This window comes from Pseudorca crassidens, chromosome 2 (assembly GCF_039906515.1).
Source record: "Pseudorca crassidens isolate mPseCra1 chromosome 2, mPseCra1.hap1, whole genome shotgun sequence".
In the NCBI taxonomy this organism is placed as follows: Eukaryota; Metazoa; Chordata; class Mammalia; order Artiodactyla; family Delphinidae; genus Pseudorca; species Pseudorca crassidens.
Genome location: NC_090297.1, coordinates 98604979 through 98631403, shown reverse-complemented (window position 1 = coordinate 98631403; position 26425 = coordinate 98604979). Strand labels below are relative to the sequence as shown.

At 35.8% G+C, this 26425-nt stretch overlaps 1 protein-coding gene across 11 annotated transcripts in view; it reads left to right on the top strand.

The window, feature by feature from the left end:
• ST7L (suppression of tumorigenicity 7 like) overlaps positions 1-26425 on the top strand; it is a 150839-nt gene that overhangs the window by 35530 nt on the left and 88884 nt on the right. For 10 of the 11 annotated variants that reach the window (XM_067727273.1, XM_067727268.1, XM_067727270.1 and 7 more), the window contains 2 exons: positions 20466-20616; positions 23647-23739. In XM_067727273.1, coding sequence (XP_067583374.1) covers positions 20466-20616; positions 23647-23739 — 244 coding nt within the window. The remainder of the gene's footprint in view (positions 1-20465; positions 20617-23646; positions 23740-26425) is intronic. The other variant, XM_067727266.1, reaches the window with a different exon arrangement.

The window sequence follows — 26425 nt, the reverse complement described above, 5'->3', positions numbered from 1 at the left end:
TCGTGTGTTATAACCCAAGATGAAATTTTGGATTTTAAAAACAATGCCCCAAGTTAGGGAGTATAGAGTATTCAAGAATATGCCTTTATTTAAAAGAGTAATTGTAACTGTTGATTCCAGTATAATATGTTAGTGGAATTTGGAAACTAGTAAACATTAAAGGATTAACCTCTAAAAAATAATCTCGAAGAAATGCAAGTTGTAAGTCTGTTAGAGTAAGTAAAGACAGAGTCAAGAATATTACTGAAATCTAAGGATGAGAGTCAACAAATATTTATGCCATTCTCTCATTAAGTGAAACTGGTCCCATAAATTTCAATAAAAATTTTAGTGTGAATTATAATACATATACAGCAAAGTGTAAAAAACAGAAATGTGTATCTTAATGATTTATTATAAAGCAAATGAGTGGAAACTACCACTGAGGTCAAGAAACAACATTGTCAGCCCCCAGAAACCCACCTGCCCTTTCCCAATTACAACTTCCTCCCTCCTGCCTAAACTTAACCATCATTCTGACATTAATTATGTTTATTAATTATGTTTTTCCTTCTTTTCTTATATTTTTAGTCTATACTTTTCCTTTATTGCTGGCTTTATAAAACAGGTTAAGGAATTGTCCCTCTTTTATCATTCTCTGGAATAATTTGTGTAAAAATTAGAATTATTTCTGCCTTCAGTGATTGGAAGAATTTGCTGATAAAGCTGTCTGATTTTGGATTTTTCTTTGTGAGAAGAATTTTCATTACAAATTTCATATCTTTAATAGTTTAACTACAAATTCAATTTTTTTAACCATTCCATAACTATTCACATTTCTTGTTTCTTCTTGGGTTAGCTTTTGGTAAGTTGTATTTTTCTAGGAATTTATTACATCAAAAATTTCAAATTTATTGGCATAAAGATTTCATAAAATCCTTTTATTAGCTTGTTAATATGTGCAGAATCAGTTGTAACATCCATTTTTTAATTCATAACACTGGCTACCTTTCTTTTTGGCCCTCTATTGGATTCCTCAGGGATTTATCAATTTTATTAGTCTTCGTGAAGAACCAACCTCTGGCTTTGTTGATCTTCTCTACTGTTTGTTTTCTGGTTCATTCATTTCTGCTCTTTACAGCCTTCTTTCAACTTTCTTTGGCCCCATTTTTTTTTAATTCTTGTATCTTCTTTTTTTTTTAATTAATTATTTTTGGCTGTGTTGGGTCTTCGTTGCTGCGTGCGGGTTTTCTCTAGATTGGCGAGTGGGGGCTACTCTTCGTTGCAGTGTGCGGGCTTCTCATTGCAGTGGCTTCTCTTGTTGCAGAGCACAGGCTCTACGTGCACGGGCTTCAGTAGCTGTGGCACGTGGGCTCAGTAGTTGTGGCTCGCAGGCTCTAGAGCACAGGCTCAGTAGTTGTGGCACATGGGCTTAGTTGCTCCGTGGCATGTGGGATCTTCCTGGACCAGGGCACGAACCTGTGTCCCCTGCTCTGGCAGGCGGATTCTTAACCACTGAACCACCAGGGAAGTCCCTCTTGTATCTTCGTATAAGGTATTTAACTCATTAATTTTTAATGTTTCTTCTTCTAACATATCCATTTAAGTCTATAAACCTTTCTCTAAGTACAATTTTAAGGGCATACTATAGCATTATTTTTTTTATAATTTAGTTCAAAAATATTTTCTAATTTCCACTATTACTTCCTCTTTGATTTAGAGGTATATTTATTCCATTTAGATGTGTATTTCTTAATTTTAAAACATATGAAAATTATCTTTTTATCAATAATTTCTGACGTAATTGCATTGTGGCCAGAGAACATACACTGTGTGATTTCACCCCTTTGAAACATTTTTTAATTCTTGAATTTCTATTTATTTTTCACATCTCTCGTATTATTTATAGGTTTGAATTCTCTGCCAAAAGTTTAAATATAATCTGTTATCTCTTTGAGAATAAAGTAGTTATCTTAAAGTCTTTCTCTGATAATCCCAATATCTAGAACGTCCCTGTTTCTGTTTTTAACATCTGTTTTTTTCTGCTGCATCATGTTCATATCGTCTTTTCTCTTATGCCTGATTTTCTTTCGCTATGTGCCAGATATTTTATTTGAAAAATTGTAGAAATAGCTTAAAATCTCAGATAATATTATGTTCCTTCATAGAGGATTTTCCTTGCCCTTAGATGCCTGGAAGAAGCATTGGTAGGACAGGATCACCTTAATTCAGTTTCAGGGATTGAAATTTTCTGGTCTACCCGGATGACTTGAAACTGGACTGCAGTCCATGAAAGTTTCAGTTTATTTCTGGTTCACCCTTATTCCTAAGATGCAGCTTTCAGAGTCCCAGTCCAATCCTGAGGGTTTTGCCAGGCTCTCACTCTTGACAGGACTTGGACTTCAACTTTTGTTCCAGTAGCCTTACGAAACTGGCAAAAATACTGAACAGCCTCCTAGCTATCTTTTCCAGAATTGTCAAATGTCCCTATAGTGAAAGAAGCCCCAGGTGTGGCTTACTTCTCTGCTTTCTGCCGTCTTTAGACTGTGGCCTGGTAATTCTCTACCCTTTGTTAATTATCTGATGTATTTGATTCAATTTTTTAAAATCGACAGCTTTTCTAGCTGTCTGGGAGGGTTCATCTGAGTTACCCAGTCTTCCGTTACTGGAAGCAGAGGTCTAAAAATACTTGTATATGAAATGCTCTGCTCTCTCTTGCTGCAGAGTGGTTAAGAGAACGGATTCAGCAACTAAACTGCCTACATTTGAATTCTGGCTCCACTACTTCCTAGCTGTATTACCTTGGACAAGTTACTTAACTTCTCTAGACTTGAGTTTCCTCATGTGTAAGCTGGGGATAATATTCCCTACCTCTTAGAGTTGTTATTAAGATTAAATGAGTGCATATCTTTAAAGTGCTTAGAAGAGTACCTAACACGTAGTAAGCTTTACAGAAGTGGTTGTTATTGTTAGTACCCAGGATGGGGTGGAAATCTGTTCCTTGTGTGAGAAGATAAGCAGCAGTTATTAATCAGAACTATTCAAATTAAATACACCATTGATATCTAAAAAATTTATTTAATTCCCACTCAAAATAACAAAATCGGGATTGTCTGTTCCCTGTGGTTGTTCTTTTCTGCTTTAAAAACCCTCTTACGTAAAATGTATTCTCAGCAGTAACAATTCTTTTTTTTTTTTAACATCTTTATTGGAGTATAATTACTTTACAATGGTTTGTTAGTTTCTGCTTTATAACAAAGTGAATCAGCTATACATATACATATATATATATCCCCATATCCCCTCCCTCTTGCATCTCCCTCCCACCCTCCCTATCCCATCCCTGTAGGTGGTTGCAAAGCACAGAGCTGATCTCCTTGTGCTATGCAGCTGCTTCCCACTAGCTATGTATTTTACATTTGGTAGTGTATATATGTCCATGCCACTCTCTCACTTCATTGCAGCTTACCCTTCCCCCTCCCCGTGTCCTCAAGTCCATTCTCTACGTCTGCATTTTTATTCCTGTTCTGCCCCTAGGTTCTTCAGAACCATTTTTTTTTAGATTCCATATATATGTGTTAGCATACAGTATTTGTTTTTCTCTTGCTGACTTACTTCACTCTATGACAGACTCTAGGTCCATCCACCTCACTACAAATAACTCAATTTCGTTCCTTTTTATGGCTGAGTAATAGTCCATTGTATATGTGTGCCACATCTTCTTTACCCATTCATCTGTCGATGGACACTTAGGTTGCTTCCATGTCCTGGCTATTGTAAATAGAGCTGCAGTGAACATTGTGGTACATGACTTTTTTTGAATTATGGTTTTCTCAGTGTATATGCCCAGTAGTGGGATTGCTGGGTTGTATGGTAGTTCTGTTTTTAGTTTTTTAAGGAACCTCCGTACTCTTCTCCATAGTGGCTGTATCAATTTACATTTCCACCAGCAGTGCAAGAGTGTTCCCTTTTCTCCACACCCTCTCCAGCATTTATTGTTTGTAGATTTTTTGATGATGGCCATTCTAACCAGTGTGAGATGATATCTCATTGTAGTTTTGATTTGCATTTCTCTAATGATTAGTGATGTTGATCATCCTTTCATGTGTTTGTTGGCAATCTGTATATCTTCTTTGGAGAAATGTCTATTTAGGTCTTCGGCCCATTTTTGGATAGGGTTATTTGTTTTTTTTGATATTGAGCTGCATGAGCTGCTTGTGTATTTTGGAGATTAGTCCTTTGTCAGTTTCAGCAGTAACAATTCTGATGGTGTACATTGTGCATTGGTTTTCAAAACTACTGCCAGAGCCACCATGGGTGAGGGGAGGGTAGCGGAAATCCCAGGCATTGCCCAAATTATAAAATTAAATTGTTGGATATGTAATATATATTAACCTTCATATTGAATCTGTCTAAATAATCTGTGATGCTTTTAGTGATACTTCTTTTGAGTTTAAAAACCTACACACACATATAGTGAAATACTCCAAAATACTTCTGAGAGAAATTAAAGAAGACCTAAATAAATGGAGATATATACCATGTTTGTGGATTAGAAGACTAATTATTGTTAAGATCTCTCCAAATTGATCTGTAGATTAAATGCAATTCCTATTAAAATCCTAGTAGACATGTTTGTAAAAACTGACAAGCTTGGGCTTCCCTGGTGGTGCAGTGGTTGAGAGTCCACCTGCCGATGCAGGGGACATGAGTTTGTGCCCCGGTCCGGGAAGATCCCACATGCCGCAGAGTGGCTGGGCCTGTGAGCCATGACCACTGAGCCTGCGCGTCTGGAGCCTGCGCTCTGCAACGGGAGAGGCCACAACAATGAGAGGCCCGCGTACCACAAAAAAAAACCCAAAAAAACAAAACAAAAAAACTGACAAGCTCATTCTAAAATTTATATGGAAATGCAAAGGATCTAGAATAGCCAAAACCGTTTTGAGAAAGAACAGTAAGGTTAGAGGGACTTATACTACCCAATTTCAAGACATTTTTAAAGCTACAGTAATTAAGATAATATAATATTGGCATGAAGGTTGAAATGTAGATCAATGAAAGACAATAGAGAATCCTGAAATAAACTCACATAATTTTGGTCAGTTGATTTTCAACAAGAGTTCCAGTGCAATTCAATGGGGAAAGGATAATCTTTTCAACAGATGGTGCTGGGAAAATCAGGCATCTATGTGAAAAACAAACAAACAACCTAGACCCTCTCCTCATGCCAAATAAAAAATTAACTCAAAATGGATCAAAGATCTAAATGTAAGAGGTAAAATTATAAAAATTCTAGAAGGAAACAGAACCTGGGTGAGGAAGTTTGGTATCCAGAACTTATAAAGAACTTTTATAACTCAGTAATAATAGGACAAACAACTCACTTCATCAAAGAAGGTTTATGAATTAGCTATCAAAGAAGGCACATGAAAAGATACTCAGCATCATTAGTCATTGGGAAAACAAATTAGAACCACAGTGTGATACTACTTTATATCCACTAGAATGGCTATACTCACATAGACTTACAATATCAGGTGTTGGCAAGAATGTAGAGAAAATGCATATATTGCTGCCAGGCATTTAAAATAGTATAGCTACTTTGGAAAACGGTTGTGTAGTTAAACATATACTTACCATATGATCCATCAATTCCATTCCTAGATATTTACCCAAGAGCAATGAAAACGTATGCCTATACAAAGACTTGTATGAAAGTGTTCATAGCAATATTATTCACAATAGCAAATAATTTGAAACAGTCCAAAGATAGGTGAATGAATAAATAAGTGGTGATATATCCACATAATGGAACACTTCTTAGCACTAAAAAGGAACGAAGTATAAGTACATGCAACAACATAAATGAACCTCAAATACTTTATGCCAAGTGCAAGAAACCAGACACAAAAGACAATATATTGGGGACTTCCTTGGTGGCGCAGTGCCAGTGCAGGGGATATGGGTTTGAGCTCTGGTCCGGGAAGATCCCACATGCCGCGGAGCAGCTAAACCCGTGCGCCACAACTACTGAGCCTGCGCTCTAGAGCCTGTGAGCCACAACTACTGAAGTCCGTGTGCCTAGAGCCCATGCTTTGCAACAAAGAGAAGCCACTCCAATGTGAAGCCTGCGCACTGCAAACAAAGAATAGCCCCAGCTTGCCACTAGAGAAAGCCCACGTGCAGCAACGAAGACCCAACACAGCCAAAAATTAAATTAAAAAAAAAAAAGACAACATATTGGGGACTGCCCTAGTGGCGCAGTTGTTAAGACTCTGTGCTCCCAATGCAGGGGGCCCAGGTTCAATCCCTGGCCAGGGAACTAGATCCCATACGCATGCTGCAACTAAGAGTTTGCATGCCACAACTAAGGAGCCGGCAAGTCGCAACTAAGGAGCCCACCTGACGCAACTAAAGGAGCCCACCTGCCACAACTAAGACCTGGCACAACCAAATAACTAAATAAATATTAAAAAAAATAAATTATCATCAGTACTTACAGTTGAGCCAAGGAGTGTATTATATTTCCTTTAAAAAAAGACAGCATATTGTATGATTCCATTTATATGAAATTTATGAAATAGGTAAAACTATAGACACAAAAGGCAGATCAGTGGTTCCCTGGGGCTGTGGGTAGGAGTGGAGATTGACTTCAAACAGGCATGAGGGAACTTTTTATGGTGATGGTTGCACAACTGTATAAATTTAGTAAAAATCATTGAACTGTATACTTAAAATGGTAAATTTTGTGATATATAAAGTATACGTCAGTAAAACTGTAAAATATGTTATTTAATTAAATATAAATATACATTTAATAAGTATGTAATATGTATATACTGCAATATTTGAAAATCATTTTTAGCACCAGTAAAGCCTTGCCTGAAAAAAAATCATTTTTATTTATAGGTAGAAATTTGTATATTTTTTCCCCTTACCTAAATACCAAAACCAGTTGACAATTCAGCTCTATCAAAATATCCAACTGAGTAGAATGGCTCTGTAACCTTACGTTATTGCTTGTGGATAGGCAGTTTAAGCTGGATGTTACCAAACAGGTTAAAAATTAAGGTTTTAGGGGGGAAATTTTATGCTCCAACAATTTGGATAATATCCCACTTAAATAACATTAGTGTTATATGAATTGGAAGAGCGCTGGAATTTGTGGCTGTTTTTGCAAGTGATGAAGTATGTACAGATATTCTCTCCCCTTTCTCTTCTATTATAGTCTCTATCTGTGATTCTCTCAGCTGGAGCCAGCAAACATAAAGGGCTTTAGGGGTTTTCTTCCTCAGACTTCAACAATGTGTCATGATAACTTACTTAACCTAATGAACAGTGACACTTAAATATATATATATATTTTTAAATCTTCTTTTATTCTTATAAATTTATTATGCAAATTTTAAAATGTTCTATGAATCTTACCAGTAAAATGACAAATTGTAAAGCTGTTTTAGCAGGAACTATTTTGGCTACTTTCCACATAACTACAACAGAAATGGCTATAGGTCTAGAGCTGTGCAGTTTGTTAAAGCTGGAAGCCATTAGAAGTGCAGTAGAAAAAGATCACATAAATCTCTTCAGGCTATGAATTTGCTTTAGATGTTTCATCAGTATTGATTGCTTTTACAGATTTTTTTAATCTACTGAATGAATTCAGTATACAGTAACCGTGATAGTAATAGTAAAAAAATTAGAACAACATGTTTTCATGATTTTTGACTTGTTCTTCATTACCTAGGTATGGCTTTGGTTCAATAAACATTTTGTTTTAGTCACCAAACAAGAAAAAGATTATGTATCTTTCAGCTACTATAGAAATTGTTGGTTTTTAAAATTTTACGGTAGAAAATATTTCATACTTTTTAAATATTCCATAGCATCCTGTTTCAGTCATTCTTCTGTCTCACATTTTTTTATTATCCAACCATCAAGAAGTATTTTTTAATTAAAATAATTCATATACAATATAATTCACCCTTTTAAAGTATACAATTCAGTGGTTTTTAGTATATTCACAAGGTTGTGTAATTATCACCACTCTCTGATTCTAGAACATTTTTATTACCCCCAAAAGAAACCCTGTAGCTATTAGCAGTCACTCCCCATTCCTCTCTCCCCAAATCCATGACAACACAGATCTACCTTCTGTCTCTGTAGATTTAGAATTATATTATGTGGCCTTTTCACTTAGCATAAGGTAGCAGGTATCAATACTTCCTTTCTTTTTATGGCTGAGTAGTAATCCATTGTATGGATATACCACATTTTGTTTATCCATTCATCAGGTGATGGGCATTTGGGTTGGTTCCACTTTTTGGCTATTATGAATAATGCTGGTGTGAATATTCATGTGAAAGCTTTTGTGTGGACACATGGTTTCACTTCTCTTGGGTATATGCCTAGGAGTGGAATTGATGGATCATATGGTAATTCTCTATGCTTAACTTTTTGAGAGACTGCCAAGCTTTTTCAAAGTTGGCTGTGCTATTTTACATTCCCAATGTAAAAAATTCCCAAAAATTTACAGCAATTTTTGAGGGTTACAATTTCTGTACATCTGTGCCAACAGTTGTTATTGTCTGTGTTTTGACTGTAGTTGTCCTAGTAGGTGTGAAGTGGCATCTCATGATTTTGATTTGCATTTCCTAATGACTAATGATGTTGAACATCTTTTAATGTGGTTATTGGCCACTTGTATATCTTCTTTTTTTAAATTTTTTAAAATAATTTTTATTGAGTATAGTCGATTTACAATGTTTTTAGTTTCAGGTGCACAGTAAAGTGAATCAGTTTTACATATATCCACTTTTTTTTAGATTCTTTTCCCATATAGGCCATTACAGATTATTGAGTAGAGTTTGCTGTGCTATACAGTAGGTACTTATTAGGTATTTATTTTATATACAGTAGTGTATATATCTCAATCCCAATCTCCCAATTTGTCCCTCCCCCCCGTTCCCCCTGGAAACCATAAGTTTGTTTTCTACGTCTGTGACTCTATTTCTGTTTTGTAAATAAGTTCATTTGTACCAATTTTTTTTTAGATTCCACATACAAGCGATATTATATGATATTTGTCTTTCTCTGTCTTACTTCACTCAGTATGACAATCTCTAGGTCAATCCATGTTGCTGCAAATGGCATTATTTCATTCTTTTCTATGACTGAATAATATTCCATTGTGTATATATACCACATCTTCTTTATCCATTCATCTTTCAGTGGACATTTAGGTTGCTTCCTTGTCTTGGCTATTGTAAATAGTGCTGCAATGAACATTGGGGTGCATGGATCTTTTCTAATTATGGTTTTCTCCAGATATATGCCCAGGAGTGGGATTGTGTATCTTCTTTGGATAAATATCCAAGTCCTTTGCACATTTTTAAATTCATCTTTTTATTATAAAAAGTATTCTTTAACATTATTATTATAGTTAGCCATTGACATTCTTGATTAATATGGTCCAAAACCATTGTGAATCTCCATGGGTTGAGAAATACCAGTATAACATATAATTTTACTCCTGAAATGAGAACATGAGGATGGGTCATGAACCTTGCTGAGATATGGATGCTGAAGATTCAACTAGGGTTATTCATTTGGTAAGTTACTCACATGTGTGCACAAGCCTCAGAGCACAAATGATTGAAATTTGTTCCTTAGCAAAATTATGGCTTTATAAATCATGGATGTTTAGAGATAGCACAGATGATTGAAATCGTAAATATTAAATCCAAAAATATCCATGATTTACTATAGATGTAATTGTTCTTAGTATGACACTTTACACATCAGTTAGAATAGTATTATCTAACTTTAATTTAGGATCTAGCAATAGCTTGCTGCAATATTTCATTGAAGGTTTTTTTTATTAGCATACTACCACCAAATTCTTCTAAATTTTATTATCTTTAGATTTAAATTTGAGATACTTGCCTTAAAAACAAAATCACAGAATAGAAAGTCCAGAAATATATCTATATGTATTTTGTCATTTGGTTTTTGACAAAAGCACCAATGCAGTTCAGTGGGGAAAGGAAACTCTTTTCAACAAATGGTGCTGGAACATCTAGATGTCTCAATGGGGGGAAAAATCATGAAATATTCTCATAGCATACATAAACATTAATTTGAGATGGATCATTTACCTAAATGTAAGAGCTAAAACTATACATCTAGAAGAAAACATCTAAGAATATCTTTGAAATTTTGGGGTAGACAGAGATTTCCTAGGACACAATAGGCACTTAACTGTAAGAGAAAAAATTCTAAATTGGCCTTTTCAAAAATTGAAAATTCTTCTCACTGATGACAGTGTTAAGAAAAATGAAAAGGCAGGAAATTCCCCAGCTGCCCAGTGGTTAGGACTCCGTGCTTTCACTGCCGTGGGCACAGGTTCGATCCCTGGTTGGGGAACTAAGATCCTGCAAGCTGTGCGGTGTGGCAAAAATAAATAAATAAATAAATAAAAATCATCACCATTTTAAAAAAAATGAAAAGGCAAACCACAAATAGGAAAAAAAATATTTCCAGTTTGTTTGTTTGGCAAAGGACTCAAATCCAGAATATATAAGTATAAAATGACAACTTTAATGTAAAACATGGTCAAAAGCCTTGAACAGATACTTCAGAAAAGAAGATATTGGAATGTCCAATAAACACATAAAGAGGTGCTCACCATTGTTGGTTATCAAGGAAATGCATTATAAAATTACAAGGTATCATGCCTATCAGAATGGCTGTAATTAAAAATACTGATAAAATATTGGTAAGAATGTGGAACATTTAGAACTCTAGTACATTACTGCTAAGAGTATATAAAATGATACAACCACTTTGTCAGTTTCTTATAAAATTAAACATATACCGCACCCTATGACCCAGTTCTACTCCAAGGTGTGCATCCAAGAGAAAAAAATTTATTTAGCAATAAAAAGAAAAGAACTACTGGTACAGCAAAACATGGATGAATCTTAAAAATATAGCGTTCAAAAGAATATATACTGAATGATTCCATTTATGTGATATTCAAGAAAAGGCAAAAGTGATCTATTGTGGTAGAAATTAGAATGGTGGTTGCCTCAGGTGGTCAGGATAGAGGTATTAACTGGAAAGGAGAACTTTCTGGGGTGATGGTGTTGCTTGTCTACTTTCTTTCTTTTTTTAAATTTATTTTTGGCTGGGTCAGGTCTTAGTTGTGGCATTCAGGATCTTTCATTGCAGCACTTGGTCTTCTCTCTAGTTGTGGTGCACGGGTTCCAGAGCGTGCGGGATCTGTAGTTGTGGCACTTGGGCTCAGTATTTGAAGCTCGTGGGCTTAGTTGCCCTGCGGCATGTGGGATCTTAGTTCCCTGACCAGGGGTCAAACCCGCATCCCCTGCACTGGAAGGAGGATTCTTAACCGCTGGACCACCAGGGAAGTCCCTTGTTAAAACTCATCGAACTGAATACTTAAGACCCGTGCATTTTACTGTTTTTAAATTATACCTCAATAAAGAAAAAAGAATCAGACTCAACATGGAAAGCACTGTCAAGGTATCATGCCTCCTGATTAAATGAGATGATATATGTGAAGTTCTCAACACAATGTCTGAGTGTCAGGCAACAGCATTGATTATTATGGCCATCACTGCTTTATTATACTCTGTTACCATTTTCTCCTCCTGTTTAAGCTGTTCCAGTGTGTCCTCTTCCCTTGTAAATATTAGTTTAGTGCTTTAGAGTGTATAAGATTTGGGGATTCCTTTGTTGAGATGGGGTGAAGGTGAAGATGGTTAGGTGAGACAGTTAGGAATTAACTAATTTGAATTACTTAATACCCTGAGGACAGTTTGTGTCTTCCAGAAGAAGCCCTTGAGGGAAGAGTGGCGTAGAACATTTAAAAACAAAACAAAACCTTGTTTAGTAAATCTCTGCAACTTGAGTACATGTTTAGGAATATGCTATCTGTGGCTTTTTAAAATCATTCTTATTTTACAATAAAACTGGTTTTGGTATTGTGCTGCTAAGCAAGTAGACCATGCCAGGAGGCCTTTACAAGTGCAAGGGGAATTTTAAAAATAAATGGATACATAAAAGGTAAAATCCATTCTGGCTGATCAGAAATTGAAGCCCGTAGGATGTTATGAGTCCCATCCATTAGAGAAGGTACTAGGTCTTTAGCAGCGGGCTTACATTTCTTTTGGCCAGACTACTTATATTATAGCAGTATAAGTAAAAGATGAGGGAGATGGGCACTCAGTTGAGATTCTGAGTGGCATAGCAGGAGTACAGGGAATAAAGGGAAGTGGTGTTAAAGTCTGTGACCCATACTTAGAGCACAGTGAGGCCTTTGCCTTTCCCTTATATTGTACTGTGGCCCAGGTGGAAGGGTTGAGATATGAAATGCTTATCTCTTGAGATGCTGCTCTGTAGGATGATTTGGAAAGTCATTTTCCTGAAGCACATGCCCTGTTTAGCCTCCCATCCCTCTCTTTTTAATATAAGATCACTTTCCCTTTGCTCCTGAGGCTGCTAGGTAGTATCATGTTTTCTTTCAGTTTATTCATACAGCAGTTGTTTACTTTCTATCTGGGAACTTTCTTTAGTCTCCCTTATAATACACCTCCATGTGGAATCTTTGCATTCAGCCTGCCTGTCCAATCTCATAGAATGTGCACTGAGAAAACTAATTGGAGAGATAAATTGGTCTTGATGTGCATGACTGATCAAGAGCAAAGTACCTTAATTTCAGATGCCTTCAGAGAGATTTTTCTTTAACCTCTGCTTTTAAGAGGAAGATTATAAAGCATTATCGTTACTTCAGGTCAGAATTATATTGCTTTTGGTCAAAAGCTGTTGTAAGATTTGCAAAGTAATAGAAACAAAGTAATCTAGAGATAAATTATAAAGATCAAAGCAATTCAAAATTAAAGTGAATTTGAGCGTAAGCATAGGTATGGATTTAGAGTTATAAAAGATACCATCAGACCATACATCATTATGTCTTTTTAACTATAGCTTCCAAAGTAGCTTTAATTTTTAATATTTTTAGCGAAAAGCAAGAGACTTTGAGTAATTATTTGAGTATATTGTCCATAGTTGAATACTAGTTAAAATTGGCCCACGCAATTTCCAGATATAACAAGAAGATGATTTGGAGGTAATATGGAAGGTCCTGCAGCACATACTAGGTACCAGCCTTGGTTTATGTCTTTAACTATATTTTATTTGCCAGTTATTTCCAAATATGTTAACTCTGGCTTCCTTCCTTGTCTTTAGATTTGCATTTCTATCTAGTTGTGGAAATTTTTACCTGGGTATCTAATAAGTACTTCAGACACTTTAATGTGTTCTCAAACTGATTTTTTTTAAATTTATTTTTTAGTCTCTTCTCCAACTTGCCTCTCCTTCCTTATTTCTATATTTTGACTTACGGCTTTATTATTTTCTTCTGTAATTAACCTTTACTCTGCTCTTTCCAAATTACCAACTCGTATTATGACCTTTGAAATCTCTTTCAGATCTAGCCATCTTCTCCATCCCCACTGTCACTGCTCATTGTGCACCTTCACTACCTTTTTTTGTGTGTGTGGTACGTGGGCCTCTCACTGTTGTGGCCTCTCCCGTTGCGGAACACAGGCTCCGGACGCGCAGGCTCAGCAGCCATGGCTCACGGCCCAGCCGCTCCGCGGCATGTGGGATCTTCCCGGACCGGGGCACGAACCCGTGTCCCCTGCATCGGCAGGCGGACTCTCAACCACTGTGCCACCAGGGAAGCCCTATTCTTTTAAAAATTATTATTGTTATAAAGGTAATGAATGCTTTTAAAAAAAATTCAGACCCTTTAGAAGTTTATAAAGTAAAAAATCCCCTGTTTCTTCTCTCCCAATTCTACTTCTCTCACGTAACCACTGTTTCTGTTTGGTGTATATGTTGCCAGACATTTTCTGTGCATTTTTAAACATACAGATATGTATGTGTAGAAATACAGTAATCTCAAATACTCTACCATCTTTTGTTTGGACCATTAAAACAGATTCCTCAGTGGTCTCCCTGCCATCAAACCCTCTCTACTCTGGTCATTGCCAGAGTTATCCACCTAAATAGCAAATCTTACTCTGCCTAAAGAGCTCTGCTTGTTCCCTATTGCCTATACGATAAGGACCAACCCCGTAGTATTGCGTGTATAGAAACCCTTCATAGTCTGGGCCCAGTATCTGTCTCCACCCTCGCTCCTCACCACTTCTGCCTTGTTCCTTACCTCCAGTGCTACTATTCCCTGGATTGGCCAGGTCTCATTATGACTCCCTACCGTTGTACATATGCTCAGTCTCTTCTCTACCTGGCAAGTTTCTACTCATTCTTCAAGATCCTGCTCATCTGTTGCCTCCTTTGTAGAGGTGTCTTTCCCACTTTTCCCAAGCAGAGATAATGGCTCTTTCTTCTGTTTCTTTAGTACCTTAATCATCTTTTTTTTTTTTTTCTTTTGGTCTGTTTGTATGTCTCTCCCTTAGTTATTGGTGAGCTTTTTAAAAAGCAGGACTCTTGTCTTAGCATCATTTTATGTCTGATATTCTACTTACCACATAACAGGCATTCAATAAATGTTTGGTAAATAAACATGTTTGTAATTTAGATATGCATTACTATAAAGACCTATCTAAGGTAAAGAAAATAAAATTTTAGATCCCGTCAATTTTTTAAGCCATTTAATATTTTGTGAGTTTTGCTACATTATGTCACTTTGGGCCTTTTAAGGACAGTAGTACAATTTCAGGATGACCTTATTTCTTAACTGATAAAAGAACTCAGCTTTTAATGGAATACTATACTATATTTTAAATGAGTTAGATCTATATAGAGATGGGAAGAGATATACAAGATATATTGTGAAGTAAAAAGTGAGTTGCGTAACAGTTTGATACTATATTTCAGAAAAGTAGAATCAGTATGTTATGCTTAAAAAAAGAAATCCAGACAAACATAAATAAGATTATTATCTTTATTTCCTTTTTTCTTTTATTCTCCAATCTTGTAATAGATTCTTTTCTGTGTAACTCTGTAATGTTTGCATTTTTGTACTGTGAGCGTGTACTTTTATAAGCAAAAAAAAAAAAAGAGACCAAAACAAAACAAATTACCCGTCAGTTTTTAACCTTTCATATTCTTCTTCCTACAGAAGTAAAGTCTTGATAGCTGAATTTTTTTTTCATTTTGTTTTGTTTTTAGTTTGCCCAGAAAGTTAGAAAATATCTTTAAGTAAAACTGAAATACTTAAAGGTATGAGTTTGAAGACATTTTAGCTATATATATCAGATCCAGTCAGTTAATTATTTTAGGACCTGCTTTGGATAGTGTAATACACTAGGTGCTGAAGTAGAATATGAAGGATATGGTTTCTATCATGTAGTGACTACACCTTATTCTGGGTAGCAGAAATTCTTGAGTAGCACTTTGTGGAGGAGATAAAATGAGTAATAATCCTATAATTACATATTTTAAGTATATTTTCTTTTTTTCTTTTGTCTTTTTAATTTATTTTATTTTTGGCTGCATTGGGTCTTCGTTGCTGCCCGCGGGCTTTCTCTAGTTGACGTGAGCGGGGGCTGCTCCTCATTGCGGTGCGCAGGCTTCTCATTGCGGTGGCTTCTCTTGTTGCGGAGCACGGGCTCTAGGCACGCGGGCTTCAGTAATTGTGGCGCTCCGGCTCAGCAGTTGTGACTTGCGGGCTTTAGAGCACGGGCTCAGTAGTTGTGGCACACGGGCTTAGTTGCTCTGCAGCATGTGGGATCCACCCGGACCAGGACTCGAACCCGTGTCCCCTGTGCTGGCAGGTGGATTCTCAACCACTGTGCCACCAGGGAAGTCCCTAAGTATATTTTCTTTAAACTGAAAGTTTTTCTTTATATTTTGAGGGTGAAATTTTATTTCACTGTCCTATTTCAGAAACTGAAATATAAGAATTTCTTTGAAGTCAAATTGTAGAGGACATTTGCTGGTAGGTAAGACATGATAATAAAAAGTAAGGTAGCATAAGGAAACAATTTTTTAATGATTAAATAGTGAAGATTTTTAATATAAAATCCTGAAGTATTATTTCCTAATAAACGTACCATATCTGATTCTGAATTGTCACTTAGATTATTACTCAGTGAAAGTATAGATATATAGTTGCTATTAACAGAAGTATTTTTAGATATATTAAGTTGATACCTTTTATAATATAAGTTTTACTCAATAATTGTTAACTTAATATCTTTGCTTACCATTTGCTAAGTGGCTACCAAGATAGGGTTTAGTCTAAAGCTTCAGGGTTCTAAAACACATTGAAAATAATTTGAGATATTTTTATCTGTAAAATAAAACAGATCTCTAATCGAAAGGACTTAGTTTAAGTATTAAACCTCTCTGAAAATAAGATATTCTTTTTATGATGGAGATTCCACTGTGTTTGCTTCATTTTCTTTGCTTCCTACTGAAGAAGCTCTTAGTGCACTTGCAAAGAGCATAAGGAGTCGTGTCAGAGGTCAGCTATTTGAGTCCATTTTCCCACAGTCGCCTGGTGCGAGTGATCTTTTACTGTGTTTTAAAAAATGGGCAAGGATTAAAGAGGATTAGAAAGAATATTACCCTCCTGAATATAGGCCCAAGGCACTAAAGGTAGAGAACCCAGCCAGGCAGCAAATGGGCTTTGCTTGACCAGGACACAACCTCTGCTGCATTCCTTTAAGAAACTGAATGGGAAATGTTAAGTCCCCAAACTGGATTAGTAAATAATCTCATAGCTTGTGACATCTGCTAAAATAAATTGATAAGCAGACTGCATTCTTACACTTTGAGGAGAGAGCTAGAGACATCAAGACTAAGAGTAATTATTCTTTTTATCTTTTTGCTTTTTAATTTCACCTTTATTGGGGTATAGGAATAAGAGTAATTCAAGATGAGCATTAAGCTCAGTAAGTGTTGGAAAGGCATATTCCATAAACAAAAAAGAAAAATTACTTTAGATGTATTAATACCATGAGTACATATGTATTGATTAATAACCTAAGGCTTAAAATTTAAAACCACTTCAATTATTTTTAGAATTCTTCCTGTTTGTAGTAGTTTTACAAAGTGTTTCACACATTCAACTGTTTAATTCATGTTGTTTATCTTATTAGCTTGTGTAATGACCTGAGGAACTTAGAATTTGAAATGTGAGAATATATCTTTTAAGACACGTTTGGAATGTTTCTCTTTTTATATCTTATAATAGATGTTAATGTGGTTTGGACCATATGACACATAATTTGGTATCAAATTATTGAAACCCAAAGAGGTTGTTTCACAGCTAGTCTAGTAGGGGAGGTATACTCTGGCCTCAGTCTTTGGAAGAAGTAGTTAGCTAACTAAATATTTTTTAAAAGATTTTGTTTTAAGTTGACCACTTTAATAGTAAAGATGATGTACAAGTGTAATTTTGCATCTTTCTTCATGTAATTAGTATATTTGATTAGTGCAGTAACTGATTATGCTGCTTTTGTTATGGATTATAATATTAAGGCAAGTATTTTCTTCAAGAGTTTAGAATTTAATTTCATATGTTAATAAGAATTGATAGGTCATAACTTCTTTAACAGGCACACTCACTCATCTTGCAGTATGCTCTCAAGTCTCAAGAGTTAAAATTGTTCAGGTTGGCCCTGTACATTGAATATGTCCTCCTGTTCTTCTCCCCACCATACCCCCCAACCTGCTCATCCACATTCCACCTGTCTTTATATATCAGCTCAAATCCCAAATTCTATCAAGTGGTTTAAATCATAATTCATACCTCTTAAACATAGAATTACCATATAGCCTAGCAATTCCACTCCTAGGTAACCCAAGAGAGATGAAAACATTTGTTCACATGAAAATTCATACACAAATGTTTATTGCAGCATTATTCATAATAGCCAAAAGGTGAAAACAAAATGTCTATCAAATGATGAATGGATAAAGAACTGTGGTCTGTCCATACAATAGAATATTATTCAGCTACAAAAAAGAATGGGGTACTGATACATGCTACAACATGGGTGTATGCTAAGTGAAATAAACCAGTCACAAAAGACCCTATATTATGTGATTCTGTTTGTATGAAATATCTGGAATAGGCAAATCTATAGGACAGAGAGTATATTAGTGGTTGCTTAGGGCTTAGGGGGATTGTGGGTGTAGAGGGTGATAACTAAAGAGTATGGGGTTTCCTTATTTTAAAATTTTTATTGAAGTATAGTTGATTTACAATGCTGTGTCAGTTTCTACTGTAGAGCACAGTGATTCAGTTATACACATATATGCATTCTTTTTCATATTCTTTTCCATTATGGTTTATCACAGGATATTGAATATAGTTCCCTGTGCTATATAGTAGAAACTTATTGTTTATCCATCCTCTATATAATAGTTTGCATCTGGTAATCCCAAACTTCCAATTCATCCCTCCCCCACCCCCTCTTCCCTTGGCAACCATAAGTCTGTTCTCTATGTCCATGAGTCTGTTTCTGTTTCATAAAAGTTCACTGGGGTCATATTTTATTTTATTTTATTTATTATTTTTTAAAATTTATTTTATTTTTGGCTGTGTCAGGTCTTAGTTATGGCATGGGGGATCTTTCGTTGGCGGCATGTGGGCTTCTCCCTAGTTGTGGCATGCAGGCTCCAGAGCACGTGGGCTCTGTAGTTGTGGCATGCAGGCTCCAGAGCGCGTGAGCTCTGTAGTTGTGGCATGCAGGCTTGGTTTCCCCACGGCATGTGGAATCTTAGTTCCCCAACCAGGGATCGAACCTGCGTCCCCTGCATTGGAAGGCAGATTCTTAACCGCTGGACCACGAGGGAAGTCCCTGGGTCATATTTGAGATTACACATATAAGTGATATCATATGGTATTTGTCTTTCTCTTTCTGGCTTACTTCACTTAGTATGATTATCTCTAGGTCCGTCCATGTTTCTGCAAATGGCATTATTTCATTCTTTTTTAAGGCTGCGTAGTATTCGATTGTATATATGTATAACATCTTTATCCATTCATCTGTCAACTTTTAGGTTGGCTATTGTAAATAGTGCTGCAGTGAACATTGGGATGCATGAATCTTTTTGAATTATAGTTTTCTCCAGATATATGCCCAGGAATGGAATTGCTGGATCATATGGTAACTCTATTTTTAGTTGTTTTGAGGAACCTCCATACTGTTTTCCATAGAGGCTGCACCAATGTACATTTGGGGTTTCCTTTTGAAGTGATGAAAATGTTCTAAAATTGTGATGGTTGCACATATCTGTGAACATACTAAAAACCATTGAACTGTGGACTTTAAATGGGTGAACTGTAAAGCATGCGAACTATATCTCAATAAAGCTGTTATTAAAAACTAAATTAAAAAATTAATACCTCCTATCCATATTCCTATATACATCTATACCTCTAGTGAAACACTTAACATAGTCTGGTTATAATTTTTTTTTTTTAATTTGGCTGCGTAGGGTTTAGTTGCATCACATGGGATCTTCATTGCAGCATGTGGGATCTTTCCTTGTGGTGTGCAGGCCCTTCATTGTGGCGCGCCGGCTCCAGAGCGCATGGGCTCAGTAGTTGCAGCATGCAGGCTCTCTAGTTGTGATGCATGGGCTCTAGAGCACGCAGGCTCAGTAGCTGTGACACGCGGGGCTTAGTTGCCCCGAGGCATGTGGGATCTTAGTTCCCCACCCAGGGATCAGACCTGCATCCCCTGCAGTGGAAGGTGGATTCTTAACCACTGGACCACAGGGAAGTCCCAGTTTGGTTAAAATTTTTAACTTAATAAATCTGTCTTTCTCGGGAGTTCCCTGGCGGTCCAGTGGTTGGGACTCTGCGCTTTCAATTGCCAGGGGCCCAGGTTTAATCCCAGGTCAGGGAACTAGGATCCCACAAGCCGTGTAGTGCAGCCGAGAAAATAGAAAAAGAAATCTGTCTTTCTCATTACCTTAGGAAGCTCTAGAGAATAGTGTTTTGGCATTCCCTAACAAGCATAGTGATTTGCACTCAGTAAATATTAATTTAATTGAACTTCTTAACAATTAAATTCCTTCACTATAGAAGGGAAATAAAGAAAAAATATCGAATGTTGCCACAATGTGTTATTCCAAAATTGTGTTTTATAATTTTTTACACTTATTCTTTTTTGGAAAAGTAAGTAATTTCCTCCAACATTATTTCCTCAGCTTGAGTTTCCATTTGTGTTTAGTAAAGTCACACATAAGCCATTTATTACCTTATTTTTACCTATAGGAATGTTCTGATCTTTGGAATTTGCATTTATATAAGCATTTTGTCAGTAGGACCTTCATGTCATTTCAACTAGCTTAATATTTGTTTGTTTTTTAAATCAAATTAACTTTATAAAATTTGAATCTACACTTTTGTGGATATTTGAATTTAGCATAATTTTCCTTTTTTTCTGTGGTGTGTCTATGTGTGTGTGTTATTTTTCTAGTATTTACTAGAGATGAAAAGTCTCATTTTACCTCCAGAACACATTCTGAAACGGGGCGATAGTGAAGCAATTGCCTATGCTTTCTTTCATCTTCAGCACTGGAAGCGAATAGAAGGTGCTCTTAATCTGTTACAGTGTACATGGGAAGGCAGTAAGTATTCTTTTCCAAATGTAACACTAATCTTTCTGACTAATTATTCCATTCACAGGCAGTCTTTTTGTAATGAGATTGTGAGTTTCTTTAAGGACTTGTTCAGATTGGTTTCAAAGTGAACTCAGTGGTGTTTATTGGTTTACTGGTAGAAGAAACATGTAATGTGCTTATATTAATGCCACATTTAGGAAAAGCAGAATGAGAAACTGTTTGGGTATTCTGCTATATGTTCACTTAAATTAAGTATTTATAAGGAAAGAATGGAAACTTATATCCCTTCATTTATAAGTTTTTTAATGTGGTTAGCTATTCTAATATTTTAAAAATTGGATTTTTGTTTTGTTTTGTTTTGAGATGTGTACAACATGAAACTAATTTCCTCATTACTGATATCAACTCGATTCTTTAAAATTTTTTTTAAATTGTGGTAAAATACATATCACATTAAAATTACCATTTTAAACATTTTTAAATGTACAGTTCAGTGACATACATGTACATTGTTGTGCAACCACCATTATCCTTCCCCCAAATTTTTTCATCACCCAAAATGAAATTCTCTACCCATTAAACAATTAACTCCCCAATCTTCCCTCCTCCCCAGTCCCCTGGTAACCATTCTGTTTTCTGTCTCTATGAGTTTGACTACTCTAGGTATCTCATATAAGTGGAATCATACAATATTTGTCCTTTTATATATGGCTTATTTTACTTACCATAATGTTGTAGCATGTGTCAGAGTTTTATTCTTTTTTAAGGCTGAGTAATATTCCATCGTAAGTGTATACAAAATTTTGTTTATCCATTCATCCATCAATGGACATTTGGGCTGTTTCTACCTTTTGACTATTATGAATAATGCTGTTATGAACGTGGGTGCATAAATATCTGTTCAAGTTCCTGCTTTCATTTCTTTTGGGTGTATACCTAGAAGTGGAATTGCTAGATCATATAATTTTGTGTTTAAACTTTTGAGGAGCCACCATACTATTTTCTATAGCAGCTGAACCATTTTACATTCCACTAGCAATGCACAGGGGTTTCACTTTCTTTATATCCTTGCCAATACTTGTTATTTCCTGGATTTTTTAGTAATAGCATCCTAATGGGTGTGGAGTAGTGTCTCATTTTGATTTTGATTTGCATTTCCCTAATAATTAGTAATGTTGAACATCTTTTTATATGTTAATTGGCTATTCGTACGTTTCTTTGGAGAAGTGGATTATTTTCCAGTAACTACCAGATCTCTCTCATTTGTAACTTCTTAAAATCACCTGTCAGTGAAAATTCAAAAATAAATTCAATGTTCATTCACTAAAGTTGGTTAACCTCCTCAAAGTTTGCATTGAGGCACCTTTGGGTATTATAGCAAATTCACAAGAGTGCCATGGGATATTTTAAATTTTTAGTAGAAACATAGCAATACACCATTCAAACTGTAGCTCTAGATAGTTCACAGTTTCAATATTAGACAGCTCTCCATTCTCTATGTTTTTTCAGTGTTGTCATAGCTTTGCAAAGCTGGGTTTTGTTAGTTGCTGTGATTAAAAGAAGTACCACACAGGAAATGAGGATAGTGGTGTCCAGTGTGATTCCAAGGTTCGAGAAATTATGCAGTGCCCAACAGGCTCATATATCCCATTAGGAAGAAATGATGGTTATTTAAAAATAAAATAACTATTATTTTCATTAATTTATGTGTATTTTTTTTCATATCGCTGCTAAGTTGTTAGAACAAAAACTTTTGAAGTTGATCAGACCCACTACTTAATAAGTGGAATTGTTAGATATTTCTTTCAGTGTAGGGGCATCAATAGCAAATTACTGAGACACGAAGGACACCACATGTCCTTGAACCAAGAAAATTTGGGAACCTCTGCATTCTTGCTGAGGTCAGACACTGTGCTTGATACTGACAATATACAGATTAATGAAAGCGGGACTACTAAAACTGAGGAGCTGGATGTTTTGGGGTAATTAGACTTTCTTTTGCTTTTTCTCCAGTAGTCTGTACACTTCTCAAAACCAGGTGCTCTATCTCATTCACCTTGTATGTGTCTTCAGTGCCTAGTGTTCTGCTTGGCACATAGGAAGTTTTCAATAAGTATATGATTTATTCTGTATTTCATGAATAATCATCTTGATGAATGATTTCCTAGTGCCACTGATTTGCTCTGTGACTTTGGAAAAATCACTATATTTTATTGTAGCAAAACAAAATCCATATTTTAACAAAAGTTTTTAGAGCCAAGGACTAAGGGAAAAACAAAAACCTTATCTCATCTTTGATAGTTGAGTAGGTCAATAAGGATTTCAGAAGTTTGTAGGAGTTGATGATAATCTAGATGAGGGATGGGTAAACTTTTTCTGTAAAGGGCCAGATGGTAAATATTTAGTTTTTGTGGGCCATAGTCTCTGTTACAACTACCCAACACTTATAGCATGAAAGCAGCCTTATATAATATATAAACGAACAGGCATGGCTGTATTCTAATAAAATTTTATTTACAAAAACAGTGGGCCAGGTCTGGCCAAAGGTGATCCCTTTAGGTACTTAATTTAGATACTTTGGTGACCCCTGATCTAAATTAAGCTCACAGAAAACTTGATGACAGCTCACATATGAAGTTAGGAGCCATTGAGAACTCTTAGGTTGCCAGTAGTTATGACTACAACAGTTAACGTGATTTCCCTAAGAAGTGGAATTCACACGTGGAGAGTTAAGTCTATTGTGTTTGTGATAAGGAGACTGAGGCAAGAAGGACACAGCTAGTCTTACCATCCATTACTCCCTTTAGTTTTATTTCAGCCAGACCATTCATGATTCTCTACATAGATCTTATTCTTCTCCTCATTTGTTCCTTTGCATACTTTGTTTCTTTCATCTAAAATATCTCTGTAAAAAAGAAAATAAAACGCTGTGTGAAAATTTAATAAAAGTACGTCTCCAAAATAGCTTTGATTGTAGTAGAGGATGAAAGTGAGATTGAATTGAATGTCAACATATGTATTTTATTTTTCACTCAGCTTTTAGAATGATTCCATACCCACTAGAGAAAGGCCATCTATTTTATCCTTATCCCAGCTGCACAGAGACTGCTGATAGAGAGCTATTACCTCGTAAGTAAATATTCAAGTTTTCCTAAATTTAAAATTAGTTATGAGATTGTTTTTCATAGTATTCTCCCATTTTAAAAGTACCTCTGGTTGAAATTCAGGATGCTGTTTAAATACTGTTTTAGCCACTTCTTGGATGTAGTTGCATAATTTAGTTCATTCCTGCATATTTTTTTTCTGCATATTTTTTGGGTAAAACCCTGTGCTAGATGCAATGAAGGACACAAAGATTAAAGATACTAAAAAAAAAAAAAAAGGGCTTCCCTGGTGGCGCAGTGGTTGAGAGTCCGCCTGCCGATGCAGGGGACACGGGTTCGTGCCCCGGTCCGGGAAGGTCCCACGTGTCACGGAGCGGCTGGGCCCGTGAGCCATGGCCGCTGAGCCTGCGCGTCCGGAGCCCATGCTCCGCAATGGGAGAGGCCACAACAGTGAGAGGCCCGCGTACTGCAAAAAAAAAGCGGGCATCTTACAAATAATTAAAGAAGAAATAATACCAATCCTTCACAAACTCTTTTTAAGAAATAAAGGAGGAACACTCCCCAACTCATTCTGTGAGACCAGCATTACCCTGACACCAAAATCAAACAAAAAGCATTACAAGAAAGCTATAGAACAATATCTCTCATGAATATAGACACAAACATCTTCAAAAAAATGTTAACAAACTGAATCCACCAACATGTAAAAAGGATTATATTCCATGACCAATTGGGCTTTACCTCACAAATGCAAGGTTTCTTTAACATCTGAAAATGTAATAGAATAAAGGACAATAGATGCAGAAAAGCATTTGACAAAAATCTAACACCCATTCATGATAAAAATTCTGAACAAACTGGGAATAAAAGGGAACTTCCTCAACCTGATAAAGAGCATCTATGAAAAACCCACAGCTAAGATCATACCTAATGGTGAAAGACTGAATGCTTTCCTGCTAAGATCAGGAACAAGACAAGGATGTCTGCTTTCTTCTATTCAGCATTGTACTAGAGGTTCTAGTTAATGCCGTCAAGCAAGAAAAAGAAATAAAAGGCGTTCATGTTCGAAAGAAAGAAGTAAAACTGTCTTTATTCACAGGTGACATGATCTTCTGTGCAAGAAATCCATAAAAGTACTATTAGAACTAATAAACAAGTTCAGCAAGGTTGCAGGATGTAATTATACAAAACTCAGTCGTTTATTTATATACCAGCAATGAACAATCCAAAATGAAAATTAGAAAACAGTTCTAATCACAGTAGCATCAAAAAGAACAAACAATTTAGGAATAAATTGAACAAAAGAAGTGTGAGACTTGTATACTAAAATCCACTAAATACTGCTGAGAAAATCTAAGTAAATTGAGAGACAGTCCACGTTTATGGATTGGAAGACCCAGTATAATTTGTATGACAGTTCTCTTCAAATTGATCTATAAATTCAGTACAATTCCTACAAGTTGACAAGCTGATCCCAAAATTTATATTGCCAAGTAAAGGACCCAGAACAGTCAAAACAATCTTTACAAAGAAGAGTGAAGTTGGAGGGACTATACTTCTCAGTTTTAAAAAGAGCAGTCAAAGAGTCAGGAGGAGAACCAGAAATACATCGGGTTATGATTGCTGAGAGTGTTTTCATCTAGTTCCTGCTTTCAGGAAGCCAAACTTTTGAAAGAATAGTCTGTACTATTTTTTTTTTTTTTTTGTCTCAGCTGCCTTATCATCCACTCACTCTTTTTCTCTGTGAGCTGGTAAATTTCTGTTTAATTTTCCTTTTTTTAAATTTAACTGATAGGTAAGTATGCTGAAAGTTATAATCGCTAGTTTCCTCTTACGATATCAATCTATACCACAGTTTTTACAATTCTGGGTCCATTAGAACTGAAGTCTAGGAAGAAAAGTTGCATTTTTACAACATCAGACTTAATGAGCTGAAAAGTTCAAACAGATAGATAAAAATTTAGGAGAGATTATGGAATTTGAGTATGCTTATATTTTTCTCCCAGGGTTTTTTATTTTTGAGTATGTTGCACACATCCGTGTGTGTGTATGTAGGTGTGTATATGCTTAAATATTTTATTATTTAATCTATTTAACATATACATACATAGCCTTTATATTTTGTTATCTCTACATATATGGGGCTAAGATATATTTGTAAGTTATATATAATATGTATATTATTAAATATATATGTTATATAAATAGTAAATGTTGCAGGCATTCTTTGGGTATAAGAGAGCCACTTGAAACTAGCTTTAAAATAAAGAGAATTTGTTGGAAGAAGACTGGATTATCTCAAGGAACCCAAAGGCAACAATTAGAGTTGCACCTCAGAAGAGACTAGAACCAGAAACTAGAAGGCTATCAGGATTTCCAGGAGTCAGTTGTCTGTATATCTCTGTCTCTGACTGCGTTTTTCAGCCTCTCCTATTCTCACTTTTTTTTTTTTCATTCCCCAACTCCATCTTTTCTTTGTATGAGCTCTCATTTCTGCTTCTCTCAGTGTATCTGCTTCATTTTTATATCTTAATCTTTGCAGTTTGGCTTTCCCTTGTTAGACACTCATGTAGCCATACTTGATACCCCCATACAGCCCTAAGTTTACATGTCATCAGTTCAGGCAAATAATACAGAATGAAAAATATCTCAATCCCACTTCTAAAACTTCTGGGAGAGTAAATCACATTTACCAGGTGTTCATCCCTGAT